This window comes from Cinclus cinclus, chromosome 5 (assembly GCF_963662255.1).
Source record: "Cinclus cinclus chromosome 5, bCinCin1.1, whole genome shotgun sequence".
NCBI lineage: Eukaryota > Metazoa > Chordata > Aves > Passeriformes > Cinclidae > Cinclus > Cinclus cinclus.
In genome coordinates this window covers 51,991,440-52,008,266 of record NC_085050.1, presented here as the reverse complement: position 1 = coordinate 52,008,266, position 16,827 = coordinate 51,991,440, and the positions used below count along the sequence as shown (strand labels likewise).

Genomic DNA, 16,827 nt, shown 5'->3' with positions numbered 1-16,827 from the left:
TTATTTATTTCAGATTACCTGAATATCTCTGATATTAACTTGTCAGATGTTAGGGGAGCATCAGAAAAAACAGATGTTACTTTTAAAGCAGAGGTACTTTCTGAAAGATTAGAAAGTAACGAGCAGTCGATATTGGTGCTTCCAAGAAGAATATCATGTGAGGTAAGACTTTCAGATGCTAAAATCTTCAGGATAACAGTCATTGTTCTTCTCCTCCTCCTGCTTCAATCTCTTTCATACTATGTCTGCTGTTTGTTTCCAAAATTGTCAAGGGACCAAAATGAAAGTCCATTGAGACTGCAGTGGGATTTTGCCTTTGTGTTGCATCCACACTGCAGTCAAAAGATTTGCAAGTAAAGTAGTTTGGAGACAGCTCTATTAGAGTTATTTAGCAGCTTGATTTGAAGTATTAGTGTCATGTGGGCCTTATACTTCAGAGGGAGCAAGTAATCAGGCACTTCTTGGAAGATGTGGAATTTGTCTTGGCAAGAAACCAGGATGGGTGTATGTATCCAGACATATGTGCACATACCATGAGCTACACAGGGCTTGTGTCAACACGGACCTAGTTTGAGTTTAAATTAAATCATAAATATCTATATGTACGTATCTGCATGCATATGCCATGGACTTAAGTTTTAATATGTGCTTTTAATCTGAGTGGCTGTGAGAAACATGTGCCAGCATAAACAGAGGAAGTACAAAATCCAGCACTGCATTCCTTTATATAAGTGAGTGGCCATGGACAAGCATGGAGGATGCAGTGTACACAGAATGCCACAGATTTTGTTTGCTCTCTGTCTTCTAAAGATGACTTACATTATTTCACTGTTGAAATCAGTACAGTTCTAGGGAAGTGATTTTGCCTATGGTTCAGGAGGTAGTGGACGGTTATTGTCACGCATCACCTGCTGCTTCTGTCTACTGTCACCTTGCTGTAAGAGGTTAAGTGAGTCTAAAGTATTTTAGGGTATTCTTATCAGGATGGATGTTGTTCTTCTAGACTATAAAGTAGAGGTGCCTTAGAAAATGTAACTATTCATGTACATATGCATTTAAAATACTGTTTTAAAATACTCTTATGAATATTAAATAAGCTTAATTTAATTGATTTAATTTAATTTAAAATCCTACATTACTTGTGTCTTTCATATAAGTAAAATACTAAAGGAAGCAGTGAGGTACTGTCGTAATTTGGTAGTACGATGTTTTTGCATTAAGTTGTTGGTAAAGGAAAAGTTCTTTCAATACACTTTCAGTATAATGTTACACTTCCAATAGAATTTTCTGAAGGACTAATGGGAACACATTTTAATTTTGTAGAACCCTAGTGAAATATTCATTCTGTTGAAAGAAGAAATAGATGAAGAAACTCTAGAAATTGAATTCATAACAGATAATCAACGAATTAGAACATGGACAGCCTCTTGGAACAAGAAAGTCAAATATGTGAAAGCCCTAGGTAAGAAAAATATTCTTTCCTTTAAGAAAAATTAAAATGTTTTAATTCCCTTCACTTTTTCTCATAAGTAGTTTCCGTTTCTGCTATTTTGTGGGTGTTTTCTGTACATGAGTTTTGCACACATAACTTTTAATAATGCAGAAAGCAAGACCTTGTGATTTATGGGAATCTAGGTTCTATTAGGTTGGTTTTCTGTGGTCAAATGGCAGGTGGCAGTCTTAAAATGTCATTGATTAGTTACAGATTAACATTCTTCAAAATTACTGCCATAAAATGCAAATCTAATATTCTTTTCTTATTACTCTGTTACTAAATGTCTCATTTTATATTTAATGCAGTAAATCTGTGTATTATCTTCTCCATAATTCTTACTGATGCAGGAAATAGTTTCTTTTCTCTGTTCACATTCATGCTATTTCTCTATATCACACATTTTTGCTAGTTCGTAATGATTTTTTCTATTGCTCCATCCATAACTAGTTGATAACAATTTAAACTATTTAAGAGTTTCTCTTAGAAGATCTTTGCTGATTTAAGGGGCACACCTATCCCCATTCTTTATGTGAGTTAAGAATTAAAACATTTCTCACCTATGTATTCAGAGTATAGTTTGCTATTGGGCTGCATGCTGTGAATTCCCAGAGGAACTTACATAACATTTTATTGCAAAATGATTGCAATATAACCTTAGATAGGAGGAAATGCATACACATAGGCTACAATTTTCCAGCTTCTTGGAGCTATGTTTTGGTTAATTCTGTGACCTGACGATTTCTGTGACTCAGCACTGGTGAGACTGCACCAGTCTAGTGCTGTGTCCAGTTTTGGGTCCAGCGCTTTAAGAAAGACACTGGAGTGCTGGACTGTGTCCAGAGAAGGACAGTGGAGTTGGAGAAGGGTCTAGAGAGTACCTCACATGAGGAGTGGCTGAGGGAGCTGGCATTGTTCAGCCTGTAGAAAAGGCTGATCACTCTCTACAACCTACGTGAAATGGAGGCTGTGCCAGGTGAGATTTGATAACTTCTCCCAGGCAGCCAGAAACAGGGCAAGAGGACATGGCCTCAGGCTGTGCCAGAAGAGGTACAGGTTGGACATCAGGAGGAATTTTTTCACAGAAACATTTGTTAAACATTGAAACAGGCTACCCAGGGAGGTATTGGAGAAATTATGGCATGTGGCACATGTGCCGTGGTCTTGTTGACAGGTTGGTGGTTGGTCAGAAGTTGAGCTCAATGAACTTGGAGGACTTTTCCAACCTAATTGATTCTGTGGTTTTTGTCCTGAAGACTGTCCTGAGACGATGGCCATATATGGGATGAGAGTTCTTTATCATTGTGATGGTGCAGAGAGTTTGTCTGTAAAAAAACACAATGCATAACAAACAAGGAACTTCCATCTGTGACTGAATTTCAGACAGCAAAAGCTCCACTCTTCATGCACAGATCTTAAAATATTCTTCCCTTTTTTTTTTTGTGAGAATGCTGTTGCTCACAAAAAGGCTTCTGTAGTAGGTGAAGAAATAAAATGTGAAAAGTAAATGAAATATGGAAAAATTGGCAGAGAGCTGTAGCCAAGTTTAATTATGTCTCTTATCATTTGTGTTTGATGTTTATTCTTTTTTGAACTCTGGAAAAGTAGAAATTTGGAAGTATCCTGTTTTAGGTCCATCTGATACGATGTTACAAAAGTGCTGTGTTCTGTTGTTTTTGTTGGGGTTTTTTTTAAATCCATATTTGGGCAGTTTCCATTCAAGTGTTTTAATGTGATGTACTATTAGTCTAGTTTCTCTGGCCCTATTCCTCTTCTCCATTTTCAGAATTGCCCCTTTTTTCACTGCATTGTGGGCAGAGTTAGTATTTTAAGAAGATTGTGCTAATATGGTCCAGCAGAATGCCTAGTAGAACAAACCCTAATGGATTGGGAAATCTGCTCATAAAGTAGGCTTGTGCTGTATGCACAGAGCGAGTCATACTTAAGTAACAGACTGCAAGTGCCTCTCCTGGGTTTCTACAAGGTAAACAACTGGAAATGGATTAATTATACTGCAATTTCTGCAGCCTAGCTCAAATACAATTTTGAGAACCTTGACTGCAGTTAAGAAAAATGTTTCATAAGATGAATAGCAATTGCACTGTTTGTTATAAATGAACTTTTCCTTAACATGTAGGCATAAGGGAGCTGATTACAGGTCATCGGTCTATTAAAGGACAGTTGAAAATTTTAAGCATTCTGTTTTCATCTCCTTTCTAATGTGAAGGAATACAATAGCTTTGCTTTATACAGATTTAAAGATAGGTATTTTCTTTTGTCAGCTTTGAGATGTTAAAGACCTGAATAAAAAAACTGACTACACTGAATCATCTGTGAAATGCAAATCCAGTCAGTTCATCAACTCTGTTTCTTCTGTGATATTCTCTGTTCTTTTTACTCATTCCCTGAAATCTCTGGTCTGGGACTGTAAAATATTTTCAGCTGGTGTTCTGATTTGTGTTTTGTAAGATTTTCCTGCTGGCCCTGTATATGTAAATGTCTACTGTGGGGGAGTCATTAAGAAGACAGCACAGATTGAGTACTATACTGCACTAGAGGAAATTGAACCTGTTTTAAAGAAAGTGGCTGACCCAATAGCTTTCACTTGTCAGGTAAGTTGACTTCGCAAATTTTAATTAAAGAAAAATAGAATGTAAATGCCTAAATGAACTAAGAGATAGTATGCTATCTTTTGATTGCACAGTAATTGGTAATGGCTCAGTAGTAGGCTCAGGATTAAGAGGCCTGCATCTGAGATGTCTAGTTGTAAGCAAGTCAGGTGACAGAAAACAAATATTCTGTTCTCTTATTTTGTTTAGAGAGTAATTTAAACATCTTTTGTGCTGTATAAACCCAGTGAGCAACATGCTGCACTCCGAAGGTTGAGAATAAGAACAAATATTAGTGAAGTCCCTCTCCATTTAAAGTGTTAGTTTTCATATGTTCTGAAACCAATAGAAGCAAGTAATCATAAACCATATTGTATTTGGAGGGTTATTATTCATTCACCATCAAAACAAATCTTTCTGTCATAGCTTGTATGGGAAGCAGTAGGTTGCTGTTCATGTAGAGTCCATTTACAGCTGCTGAATTACCATTCGTGTGATTTTCTGGTTGCCATGCAGATTCTTTGCATATATTTAGAAAAAAAACAGGTTTTGAGCTGTGTTTCAGATCAGCACAGCAGACTGCAGTGCTCTTTCCCAGTGGCACATAAGAAATAACAGGAGAAGAAAGCATAAAAAGAGAAAGGACAGAATCTCAAGTATCATTTGTTGAATGGTGGGTAGCCCAAGCAGACCTTGCACAATGTCTATATTGTAATTGCAAAGCCAGAATAAAAATAACAGATTGTGTTTCCAGTGCAGACAATCTCATTTTCCTGTGACAAATATACCTTATCCACACCTAAGGCATTACACCCATAACAAAAGGATTAATAAAATAAAATGTATTGCATTACTAGTGTTCTGTTAAGGATGAGGCTAGATTCCTTGCAAGTACAAGTTACTTCTGTTCTAGGAAAGCAGGTTGTTGCAGAAGAAAAATGGTTCAACTCTAAGAACAAATGTGTTCTTAACTTCTGTATGGTATCCATCATTTTTTAGCCTGTATTTTGAAGTATATCTAAGTAAGCTTCAAACAGCTTTCATTTAAACCTCTATGTATAAGAAGTATGTCAATGATTTAAAAATTTATCATAAACATGGTAACCTAGATACCTACAACACAAGATATTTCCACTGGGGACTTATTTGTGTTATTCAGGAGTTTGACCCTTCACTTAACCAGCATGACTAATACTTATTAAAGCACATGCAATTCAAATCATATTCAAATGCAAAATAAATTCTGTGCCGAGCAGTAGTGCACACCAGGAAATACAGCTGTAGTGTTTGACTATGAAGTGTGTTTAACATTTCCTCACCTTTAATCCTCTGAATAATAAGCACGGGTTTAAATGAGGTGACGATGCTATATGCTGTTATTTTTATTGTTTTGGTCACTGAAAAACTAATGTCAAGAAAATGTTTTTAATTGGGTAAGCTCTACAGTCCACACAATGTCATGACGACTCTGTGGCAAAGTATACCAATGGTAATTCCTCTGTAAGTATATCTGTGTGTTGGAAGGTTTGTCTCATTTAATGGTACCCGCTGGGCCTTGGAGTGAGGTACACTAACTACCTAAGTAGCTAAAATTTTTCTGTGAACTTTGAAAATGAGCTCCTGATTTAATGTCAACAAGCTACATCATAAAGATGCAATTTACAGAACATAATTTAACTTAATCTTTAAAATATGTTCACAGAAGGAAAAACAAAACAGACTTGATACTAATTAGAATTCCCATCAAGTAGCAGCAAGAGTAGTAACTTCTATTTAACCAGGATAATTAAAACCTTTGAGACTATCAACTTGTTTGCAAAAGTATCCTGGGGCAGCAGTCATTTATCTATGCAAAGTAACAATCAAACACAATGGAAAACAAAACTGATATAAAATAGAAAAGCTTACAGCAATTATTGATCAAAGCAATATCACTGTGATTCAAGGGAAAGATGCTTGCCATCTGAGAAGTATTTCCTTATTAAAATTCTGTGATGAAAGCAAATGGCTTTCATCACTATGTCTTTACCAAAGACATAGTGCTTTGGTAAAATGCTTACATTACATTCTGTATTGTCTTGCCAACTTTTCCAGCTCCTTTGAGATGCTTCACATTGTCCCCCAGTAAAGCCAAAGAGATAGACAAAACCCAGCAACTGGGTAACTGTAGGATTACAGCTATCCATTCCTTTTAGTGACAGTCAGATGTAAGGTTTTAGATGAAACATAATCTAAGATTTTACAAATCATGGTTTTGGATAAAATTAGTTGCTACATCTGAAAGATTGTAATTTTCTGTTTCAGTTTTTCTAAATTTAAAAAGCATTTACCAACATCAGCAAGACATTTTAAGCAACCAAATAAATATTTAAAACGTAATTGAATAAATAAATAAAATTAGTTTCTTTGCATGAAGTTTCAAAGTTTCTTTGAAAGAAGAAAAACCTGAAATGGAAAGAAGAAAAACCTGAAATGTTAAAGTAGGAAGAGTTTGGGTTGTAATAACTGAATCATAATGCTGAATGGATTTGCTGTGAGGATATAGGAGGGTGAAAGTTGGCTAAAGGTCATGATTTTTGGTTCTCTCACTTTCACATAATTCTGCATTCCAGAAACTCTCTTAGGGAGTTTATGTTCTTACAGTAACCTAATATAAAGACTGATTTTAAGGTTTTTATAATTCATAATTAAACTTTTTCATATTTCATGTTTTACTTTACATCAACTAATCATTTCAGCATTCTGCTGGATTTATATACTGTATTGATTTTTCTCTCGGAGTTTCTACCAAATGGAAATATTGATTCAATTATTTAGTGTTGGGATTTCCTGGCATAGATTTATTAGGTTCCAAAAAAAAAAAAATTAGAAATTGAAGCTAAGATCATATCCTTATTACTGAAATTGGTAAGTTCATGTCAGCTTGAGTGACTTAAAATATCTAGAGAGATCGAGGAAGTTTTTATGACAAACTTTGGTTGAATAATACTCCTGTGATTGTGAGATACTTGGTATCTTAAATAATGTTTTTATCATAGTCATTAAACAGATTCCAGTTACAGTTGATATGGGAAAAAAATGAAGACTTGTAAAATAACTATATGATTTATGTGGTGATATTTTGTATGCATCTCTACCTGATCCCCAGAGATACTTCATTTGAAACTGTGTTTAATATTTCAGTTTTCTCAGCCACATCAATAGCTGTTATTTTAAAATGTTTCTTTCTCTTCCTCTACCTATGAAAGCTGCCCATAATCTGTTACTGGATAAAATTGTGAGAAATACCTGACTCATTTTAAGCCCAGCCCATTCTCTTTGGCAGAAACAATCCAGATATGGAAGTGCCTATAAAGGAGTGTCTGATATGTAAAAACTAATGAAGAAGTTCATCTTTATGTAAATGTAACCTTGTTAGTACTGCCAAAGCCAATGTGGAATATGTTAATTTACTGGCTGTGGATGCTGGTGTTTCAGTGGCACACATTTTCAGGGCTAGATTAGCAGTTATTAAAGAATGTAGGTAATCTCCTTCACAAAAGTAGCAAAATATATGATTGGTGGTCTTCTTTTTCAAGGATGTTTTGGGAAGCCCAGGTGTGATGATCAGCATTTGAGGCTTTTCTGCTCACAGCTGTGTCATGTTGCTCTGGAAGGGGGTGAGGGAATAGAGACAGTGCCTACAGCTGGGGAGCTGGTACTGGGACAAGCAGTAAGGCTTGTGGAAGGATTTCAAGTACTGGAGCAGGGAATTGTTGCCTGTGCTTCAGAGAATATGGGAAGAATTGTCTATAAACTCACTAGCTTAGTTCTGAGGGGCTGCAAGGACATAGGGTGGAGCTAGCACTATTGCCTCTTTTATCTAGTATTGTAAATCTTTATTTGGATAGAAGGTGGGTTTTCTCAAACTCCTGAGTGGCTTATAGTTCTCTTGCAAGGTGCTTAACTTTAAGTTCAACTTTAAATACAGTTCTGCTTCTGTTGGCTTTGGTGAAACTTTCCTGGGAACTTCTGGTTTATAATGTTAGTAAGATTTCATGGGCCTACAGACATCTATGTAGGGTACCTTAAAATGCATAAACACAGCAGATTTTGAGTCTGTGAGTGCTCTGGGGCAGGAATGGGCAGTAAAATAAAAATCTCTAAACCAAATTGTTTCTTGGGGAGGTGCCCTTTGCGATATGGAGCTGGATTGTGCAGAGTGGCCCTATTCCTAGTTCTGTTTTGCTGTTGTTTTAGTTATCTTCACATAAGTGCTGGAACAAGCCCTCCTGTATGTAAGATAAAAGACATAGCTGCCCTTTTTTTTTTTATTAACTATTTTTTTTTTGTTTTGTATCTTTGCTGTGGAATAGCACAACAAAGCTCCCCACTATGGTTTAGTTAACAACATAACTTGTTAGATTGTTGCTTAAGCCTTCAAATTTTACATCCCAAGAGTAAGAGAAAAAAACAAGAAGTTAGGGTGGAAAACTTGAAGCAAATTGTACTGATAACTTTGCATAAGAAGTGCCTTGTTCTTTACTTGTAATTCATAGAAATGGATAGGCTGGTCATTGGAGGGGAGGCCTGTTGAAGTATGAGGAATTTTGCTAGAAGTTCCTTCATTAAGCTCTTCTCAGTTCAAAAACTTTTTCCATCTTAGGTTGTGAAATGCTGTTTTATTCTATGTAAATTTAGTTGTCTAAGCATGAAATAAGAGCTATGCATTCTTAAGGCTCTTCTTTCGTAGGTTTCTGACTGAATAAAAGGGATGAGGAAGGGTTTTGGTTGCAGCTCATATTAAAAAGTAGAGGAGATGTGTAAGCAATATGTCCCAGAATGCTTGCTGAAAAGAGACTATGTAGTGCTTATTTATCTTGGATATACAGTGCAGTCTGAAATGGATTCTGTCTGAAATTGCTCCTCTGGAATTTCAGGACAGAAGAGAAGAGGCAGGTATTGTTGGGGAGGGTTTTGTTTGTTCCTTTTCTTTTGAAGAGAGAGGGTTAGAAAGGGAGTGCAATGTGTAGGGGGTATCCCTGCCATTTAAAATGGAGATTAAAAATACTACTTCAAGATCAGTTTATTTAGAAGCCTACCTAAATTCTTATTCTCTGCATTGTGGGATATCTACTATACAGTTTCTTCAGTGAAACCAATGGTTTTGAGCCTCTTTCTTCATGACACAGGATGTGCCATATGCACTCATCTTAGCTAGTTCCTGTGTTGTTATTTGTTTTTTTGTCCTACTCTAGATTGAACTCTGTCAAGGTAGTGTAATGATAATGGATCTAAGAAGACTTATTTTGAATGAGAGAGAATAGAATGGTTTCCTAACTGAATTTTGATATTATTCCTCTTAATAACTTGTAAACATAGTGTTGTTATTCATGTTAATAGCTTGGGGGTTTTATAGATATTTTGGGAGATTTTGTATATAGTTTCTGAATTCACACAGTAAGTCATACTCAGGTTAGATTTTTATTCTAGAACAAGCCTCTTTTTTCCTAGGTGGAATCTTTTCTAAATGCTTATTGCTTTGTTTATTGGAGATTATTACATGTATTCATAATTATGGAATAAAAAATACTGAGAATGTAGTGTGACAGCACAGAAAGGGAGTGAACTATGAAAAAAAATGCAATGGTTTTTACATATCTTAATATTGGAAGGCCCAGGGTTAATTATGGGGAAAACAAACAATCATATTGTTGGCTTCCTACCTGCATAAGTGTCTCTTTTAATTCTTGGTTGGAGTTGGATGAAAATTATATCCTGTCTCTGCACTCAGTATTTTCCAATCATGTCATACTTACTTTTCTTATTCTCTTTTAACAGTCTTGGGAATTAAGCTTCATGTTTCATCAGTATATCCCACTATCATTTTCTCCTCAGCATGTTAGTTACAGACTTTCTTTTTTAAACTCATATGCTAAGCGTATCTGAAGATATGTTCCATTTTAGTCATCCCAGAGTTGTCTTGACCCCCAACCGTCCAGCTGTGGAAAGGCAAACTTTAATACAGGACTGCTGACCCTGAGCAGAGTAAAGCATCTCTCCCTGAGCTCTTCTCTGCTGTGGCTGTGCTCCTTTTGGTGCCCGGTGCAGCACAGACTGGACTAGAGTTGTAGTACTTGGTGTAAAATATCCTTACTCTTCAAATCTCTGTAGTCAGGCTGCTCTTGTCAGGCCAGGCAAAGAAATATTTAATTATGGTGAACTTGAAAGTTGTTAGGTGTAGATCTCAACCTTCTGTCCAGAAAGAGGCACTCAAGAATCTCCTGGCAGTCAGCGTGGATTTCTCTTGTCTGAAGACTGTGTGCTTAGTAGGAAGCTGATCTATCTGGTTGATAGCAGTTTCTTGTGCTGTCAACAGTGTTATGACTTGGCTGATGAAACTGAAGCTGTTTTCTATGTTTAAAACTCCACAATCTCAATGTACAAGTTTTGGGTAACAGAGCTACTATAATCTTTAAACTCACCCTGAATTACTGCTGTAGTAAAACATAGATCTTTCTGTCCTTTCATTTTATCCAGATGTTTTTAAGTCATGGCTGAACTTAATATGTTATAATGCATGTTTATGTACCATTGGATCATGTTGTCATGATTCTTTTGTACTAAAATCTCTTCTGTAGTTTTGAAAAACTGTGCTGCTCTTACTGAAAGAGAGTTTGCCATAATACTGTTTTGAGTAATTTGATTCACCAGCACTCTGAGGATAAAGTTAAAAATATGTATGTAACAAATGCACTATTTTTTTCTGGTCTTTCTTTCTTTTAAGCAGGCATTGAAATTTTCTTCTGTAGAGAAGGTAGACAATGTTCTGACTTCATTATTGAAAAGCAAAATATCTACTTATGACTTCAGCTCATTCCAAAGTGAAGAAGAGCACCATCACCAAGCTAGTGAGTAATTTGTTCTATGTATTGCTTTTTATTACTGATGCTATGGTTATTACTTATAAATGTTAATAAGACAACCCTTAAGTATTGAAAACCTCTAGTGAAATGGAAGAATCCACAATAAAGACAACATAAGCAGAAAAAAATGGGAGAATTCTGTAAATCATTACTTTGTGGCTCAGTACTTTGTATTTATACTTCTCTGGATTTTTGATCAGCTCTGGATTAACTACAAAGTGACAGTTTTGCAGCTGAGTGAATTTTTACTGAAAGAGAAAACAGGCCATGAGAATCATGTGGAGATGCCTGTACATGATATGTTTTTTACTAATTGCTCTTCTGCAATGCAATTTAAAGTTGACTTTTTCAAAATATGGAAAAAATCTGAAAGTTTTCTCTATCTGAAGTGAATGGATGGCTTTTGATCTTAGAACAGCACTGAACTTTTCCAGTCACTTTTAGTACCTATGCACTTAATGGTTTTCATTACTTCTGGCAAAAATATAATTTTGTTATTTTTAATTTTTAAAATAAGGCATCTCAGTGAGTTAAAATAGGGTTTCTCTATAAAGTAGATCCATTTATATGCACAAATCAGTCATACATCAACAGAAGCTGCTTTCAGTACCAAATGGAGGGCCCTAGCTGAATTCATTAACCACTTACTAGGGATTCAAACTGGTTCTCAGTAAGCCAAGAATGTGGTTATTTAGCTTGTGTTTTGAAAGCATCATTATGATGTTATTTGAAATGTTTATTAAACCTCAGCTTTTTAAATAAACTTTTGGGGGAAGACGATACTCAAGAAAATGTGTTTTCTTTCTAAAGTACTTGAGAAAGATGTGCTCAGGAAGCTGCTTGAATTCTGTGTTGTGTAGCTGGACTATGGTTTTGACAAAGAAATAGGTTCTCTGCAATCAGTAAACCTACAATTTCTCATAACCACATTCGAACAAGTTTTCAAGGTAGCACTACTGGGACTACCATCATGTTTCCTTTCCTTTTCTTTGTTGATGCAATTCACTCCTCTGTATTAGATAAATAAGATTCACCTTGTAATGTAAAAATGAACTTAAATGTCAAAGTTAGTGGAAGCAAATAAATGGGGTGCCTATCCTTGACATTTTCCTGTGCAAGACTGAAGGATTGGGGTGGATAACACAGATTCAAGAGTCTTTCCCAATTTGAAATGTTAGTTGATGAGCAAAAGGTTTTTCACTTCTCTAATGACTATTAGATCTGGTGATGTTTTTGAATATTGAGAATAATGCTAAAAACCTGCTGTGGCCTGAAAAGAAGTCTGTGTGTTTCAAGAGCAAGTTGTCTGCTTGAGCCAATAGTAGCCTTAAAATGAACTGGTTTGGTGTATGGCCCAAAAAGAAGGTGCAAAGTTAGATGCCAAGGTTCTTCATGAAAGAAAGATGTGTTTGCAGTGCTGGAAGCACTCAGAATGTGGAAGGCTTAGACTCTCATCCTTTTTCTGCCTGAAAGGTATATAAACCTATGTCTTTGACTGCCATAAAAGCATACCAAACAGCCTCTAGACATGTGCAGTAGTGAATGAGAGGAGCCCAAGCTTTCAGCATGAGGCAGAGGGAAGAGAAACCTTTCTCTGGATTGTTCTACATGGAAGCTTCATTTGAATGTTTTTGCACATCAGGGTACAGCTGATAAATTGCTGCACTTGAAAGATCTCAATATGACCTCAAAATGAACCAAAAAATGAAGAACTTATGATTAATTTATTGGATAACTAATGAATTGCATGGTCTGACTTCTCAAAAAGTATGCAGCTGTGTGATTAAAACTTGGGAGTGTGAAAGTAAATACAAAAGACATGATGTAATTGAATTATGATGCTTTCCTCTACAGATAGTTGATTAGATCAAAACATCATGAGATGAATGTTTGCTTATATTATTTTTAAGGAGCAACTGTCATCCACAAAATGGGTGTTCAACATTTCTTGGTATGATAATGCAGTGCTTGTGAGCAGTTAATGTCTGGGTTAATAAAGTCAAGATAGGTGGCAAAGGTGTAAAAGATTAACTCTGATGCAGATGAGGAAGCTAAATGCAGACTGAATATAAACCACTGGAAAATACTGTGTTTAACAAACAGCATTAACTGAAGACAAAGCCAAAACTTGTCTGGGATTTTTAGTGATGGTGTCATCCCTTGTGAAAGTATGTAGCTTAAGGTGGAAATACTGTCTGAAATATTTTACATTCCATACTGGATTGATACGGAATACATACTGAATTGATTTCAGGGTATATTGTATGTAAATTATTCCTTTATATTCTGGTAATAGAATCCAGTCAAAGCATACTAACAAATCCCAACTTACATTTAAAATTATTTTTTGAAGAATATGTTTCTTCTTCGAAAGCCCTGATTCTCAGAATACTCGGATTTGGGAATTTTTGTTGCAATGTTTCCTGTCCAAGAATAACAGTTGACTTGAGGAAAACCTGATTGATTTTCCACTCTTAATTAATTTTCATTTTTTATGAGATAGCTATTACTATTTCTCTATTAAACTCAACTGCTGATGCTTATGAAAAGTCCCGAATTTGCTTTGTAGAAAACAGTGCTTTTTTGTTGCATTGAACTGCTAGCAACATAGCAAATCCTATCCTAATTTCTGTAATTCTTTTTTTCCAAGTTGAAACATCTCTCCCAAAAGAAGAAAGAGTCTGGCTTTTAGCTTCTAGCAGAATAATGGGGGGAGGGAGAAGGTACTGGTATTGGCACTGTAGAAGTCATCTTAGGTGCTATTTAAATTGCTAAGAAAAACAATCATGTCCTCATTCAATAATTCGGGGAATAAAAGAAGGATGTCTTACAAGATGTGCAGAAATATCACTGTAGGCTGTTCTGTTTCCTTACTGCAATTTTATGAAAATTCCCACAGGCTAAGACAATGCTACAATACAGTAATATTAGATTTCATGCTCTGTTTTATAGTTGAGGTTTTCCAGAATTCTCTGCAGAGAAGAGAAAGGATTATGACAGGACAAAATATACAAAAACCCCCCAGCAATTCCCTCTTAACCTTGTGTATGTCAAATAGAACTTTAATTAAAAGCAAGCACTGGCCTCAATCTAAGTTGAAAGTTGAAGAAGCCACCTTAAAGCACTTGAAAATGTGGCACTTGAGGACTTTCCCTTTAACCTTCCCTTTCAGCTTGTCATTGTCAGCTAACTAGTTCTTAGTGTAGGTGCCAAACAGCCACAACTTTTCCCTGTTAACATTCTCCATTAAAGGACTGATGGTGAGTAAAAGCTGTTCACTACTTTGCCCTTAGAACTACTGCTTCTGCTCAGTTCTGTATAGTTCGCTGAAATGTACCACTTGTTCCAGTTTCACAGCAGACAAAATTTCCAGTGATCTTCACCAGTTCAGTGTGACAAACTTGTAAGTTCAAGAATGGTATTTTTTGCCTGACACACATGGGCTTTCAAATAATTACAGCTTCTTCCTACTGTGTAGAATACAGAACTTTATTTAAAGCAATTATACATTATATGATGGAATTTTCTTTACAGCAGAACATCTAGTTTGTCTTAAGAGCTCAGCTCAGTTTTGAGAATTGGAAATTAGAGAACAGTTATAATTAAAAAACCCCCACAAATAGATCTTTTGTTGCCTGTTATGTTGATAGTGGTACCCATAGTCATCATTGATTTCTGCTGTAGAACCTGGTGGAAAGAGAGAAGTTCTTCACCTTTTCCTGGTGACTTGGGAGGGATTCAAACAGTTAGTGGTGTCTCTTTTCAGAATAAGGGCAAAAAAACAAAGACCAGGAGGCTTCAGTCATCTCTTTTGAGGTCCTTAACCTTACCATATTTCATAATTACTTATGGATTTGGGGGAGAAATTTCTGAGAGGCCAAGTCCAAGGACATATTTTTCCCTTCAATTCATGGGAGGCAAAGCTATTAGCTTATGTTACTAGCTAATCATTATTAGCTATTTTTAGCAGAGAGTGACTACTGGTAGCACAGCTGCATCCAGAAGTGGTCATTGAAATGTTGCTGAGGTTGCTAGCACAACAGCAGCCATCTCCACTGTCAGTATAGCATTTACCAAGACAACAGTTGTATTGAGGTGGCCTCAAGTAGTTCAGTGCTTTGGGAGAGGATTTATCACCAAGACTGGGAAAGTTTGGCCCTGGAAGATTGTGTCCTACTTTGTGTAAGTGCAAGGTGCTGCCAGTTGAGTGCCTGAAAATCAGAGTATTGAAAACTGTATTATGTTAGTGAAACTCGGTCATCTGTGAGTTCTCGTAATGACTTTTTGCCTTGTGTCACAACTTGATGACACCAAACTTCAGGTTCATGAGAAGAGACTAAAATTTTCCATTTGAACCACGAATTTCCTTTTCGAGTTGTATGTACAAGATCTCACTATACCACAAATGTTGCTTTTAAAGTTTTCCTGCGTGATAACAACCTTTTTTTTTCCTGCATACTACAAGGAGCAATGTAAAAAAAAAAAAATTGTTGTAAGAAATTGATTTATAAATTTATTTCTTTTTACCACCCTCCATGGCTGGCTGAGGTATTTCTTTTGTTAGTGATGTAGTTTCCTGTAATGTTCAAAGTATGTAAGCATAGGAGTCCTGCCTGAATGTCAAACTCAGCTAGGGAGGAGTTGAGTGGTGATCAGAAAAAACAGCTCAAGTGCAAGGAGCTGAAGGGATTTTGGATTACCTCTGTTTTGTGTTATTTTAAGAGTGCAAACATGCAAACGCCAACTACTCCTCTTTCTCTTGGTGAAGAAATCATAGCATCTAGTCCATTGGTAATATAGACTTGATTGCTTTTCAGATTTGCAGTCATTTTTGGTGGGTTTGATTAGTATGAGTGGAAATTCATTTGGAGCATATTATTAATACTGTGGGGTGTTTTTACTGACTGTATTTGACCTTCTGGTGTCTCCCAACAGGGTGCAGACTATTGAGTAACGTTCATGAAATTTACTCTTCTTCAAAATTACTGCTCAACACCTATTGCATTGCTGGACATCTACAAATAGAAAAACCCACAAGTACTAAAACAAAGTACAAAGCTCAAGAAAAGCATTTTGAGCATTTGTGGAAGTTTTTTTTAAATATTAGCTTAGGTTTGAACACTTTTTTTAAGAGAATCATGTTTTTTCCTACATTTAGAAAAATCTAGACAAAAATAAGTCAATTGCGTGTACTCTGGGCTAAAAATCATAGTTCTTCAAATGACAGGCTTAAACCCAGTTTGTTGAACTTTAATTAAAATATTGAGCAATATTGAGTAAAGAAGTTGTATAGCATCTACTTGTCTCATAAGCCTTAGCCCCTGTGCAGTTTTAAGATTGCCTATTGTAGTCCAAAGGATTTTAAAGCACACTGCAAATAGAAGGGAATATAAACTACAACATACTCTTGTTGATGAAAGTTCAACATGCCAAGGCTTCTAAAACAAGTGGCTTGATTTACACAGGTGCTGTGTGTTTACAGTTTCTTGATTAGATTTTTCTTTGGCTGGTGGAAATAAAAGTCAGACAACACTAAATTTGCTTTAAAATCAGTTTAGGCTTGTTAATGAGACTTTTGATTAAATTGTAGCCCAGTCAAATACCTTCTGACAAAATAATATTGAAGTGGAATAGTGCTGGAATATTCTTTAGCCAAAATGCAGTCAAAATTGTCCTAACATTTTTTTCTCAGTTCGTACTTAGCTGTGCCTAGTCCAAGAACTGCTCTTGTTCCTTGTACTTAATGATGGGTTGAGATTTTACTCTCTTCCATATTATGATTCTGCTGGAGCAAAAAGCGGGGAGGGAACACAAAGTCACC

At 35.9% G+C, this 16,827-nt stretch overlaps 1 protein-coding gene across 1 annotated transcript in view; it reads left to right on the top strand.

The window, feature by feature from the left end:
* Nucleotides 1–16,827, top strand: part of BANK1 (B cell scaffold protein with ankyrin repeats 1) — a 111,451-nt gene that overhangs the window by 20,260 nt on the left and 74,364 nt on the right. The window contains exons 4-7 of the mRNA XM_062493654.1: nt 14–162; nt 1,324–1,462; nt 3,962–4,104; nt 10,868–10,991. Coding sequence (XP_062349638.1) covers nt 14–162; nt 1,324–1,462; nt 3,962–4,104; nt 10,868–10,991 — 555 coding nt within the window. The remainder of the gene's footprint in view (nt 1–13; nt 163–1,323; nt 1,463–3,961; nt 4,105–10,867; nt 10,992–16,827) is intronic.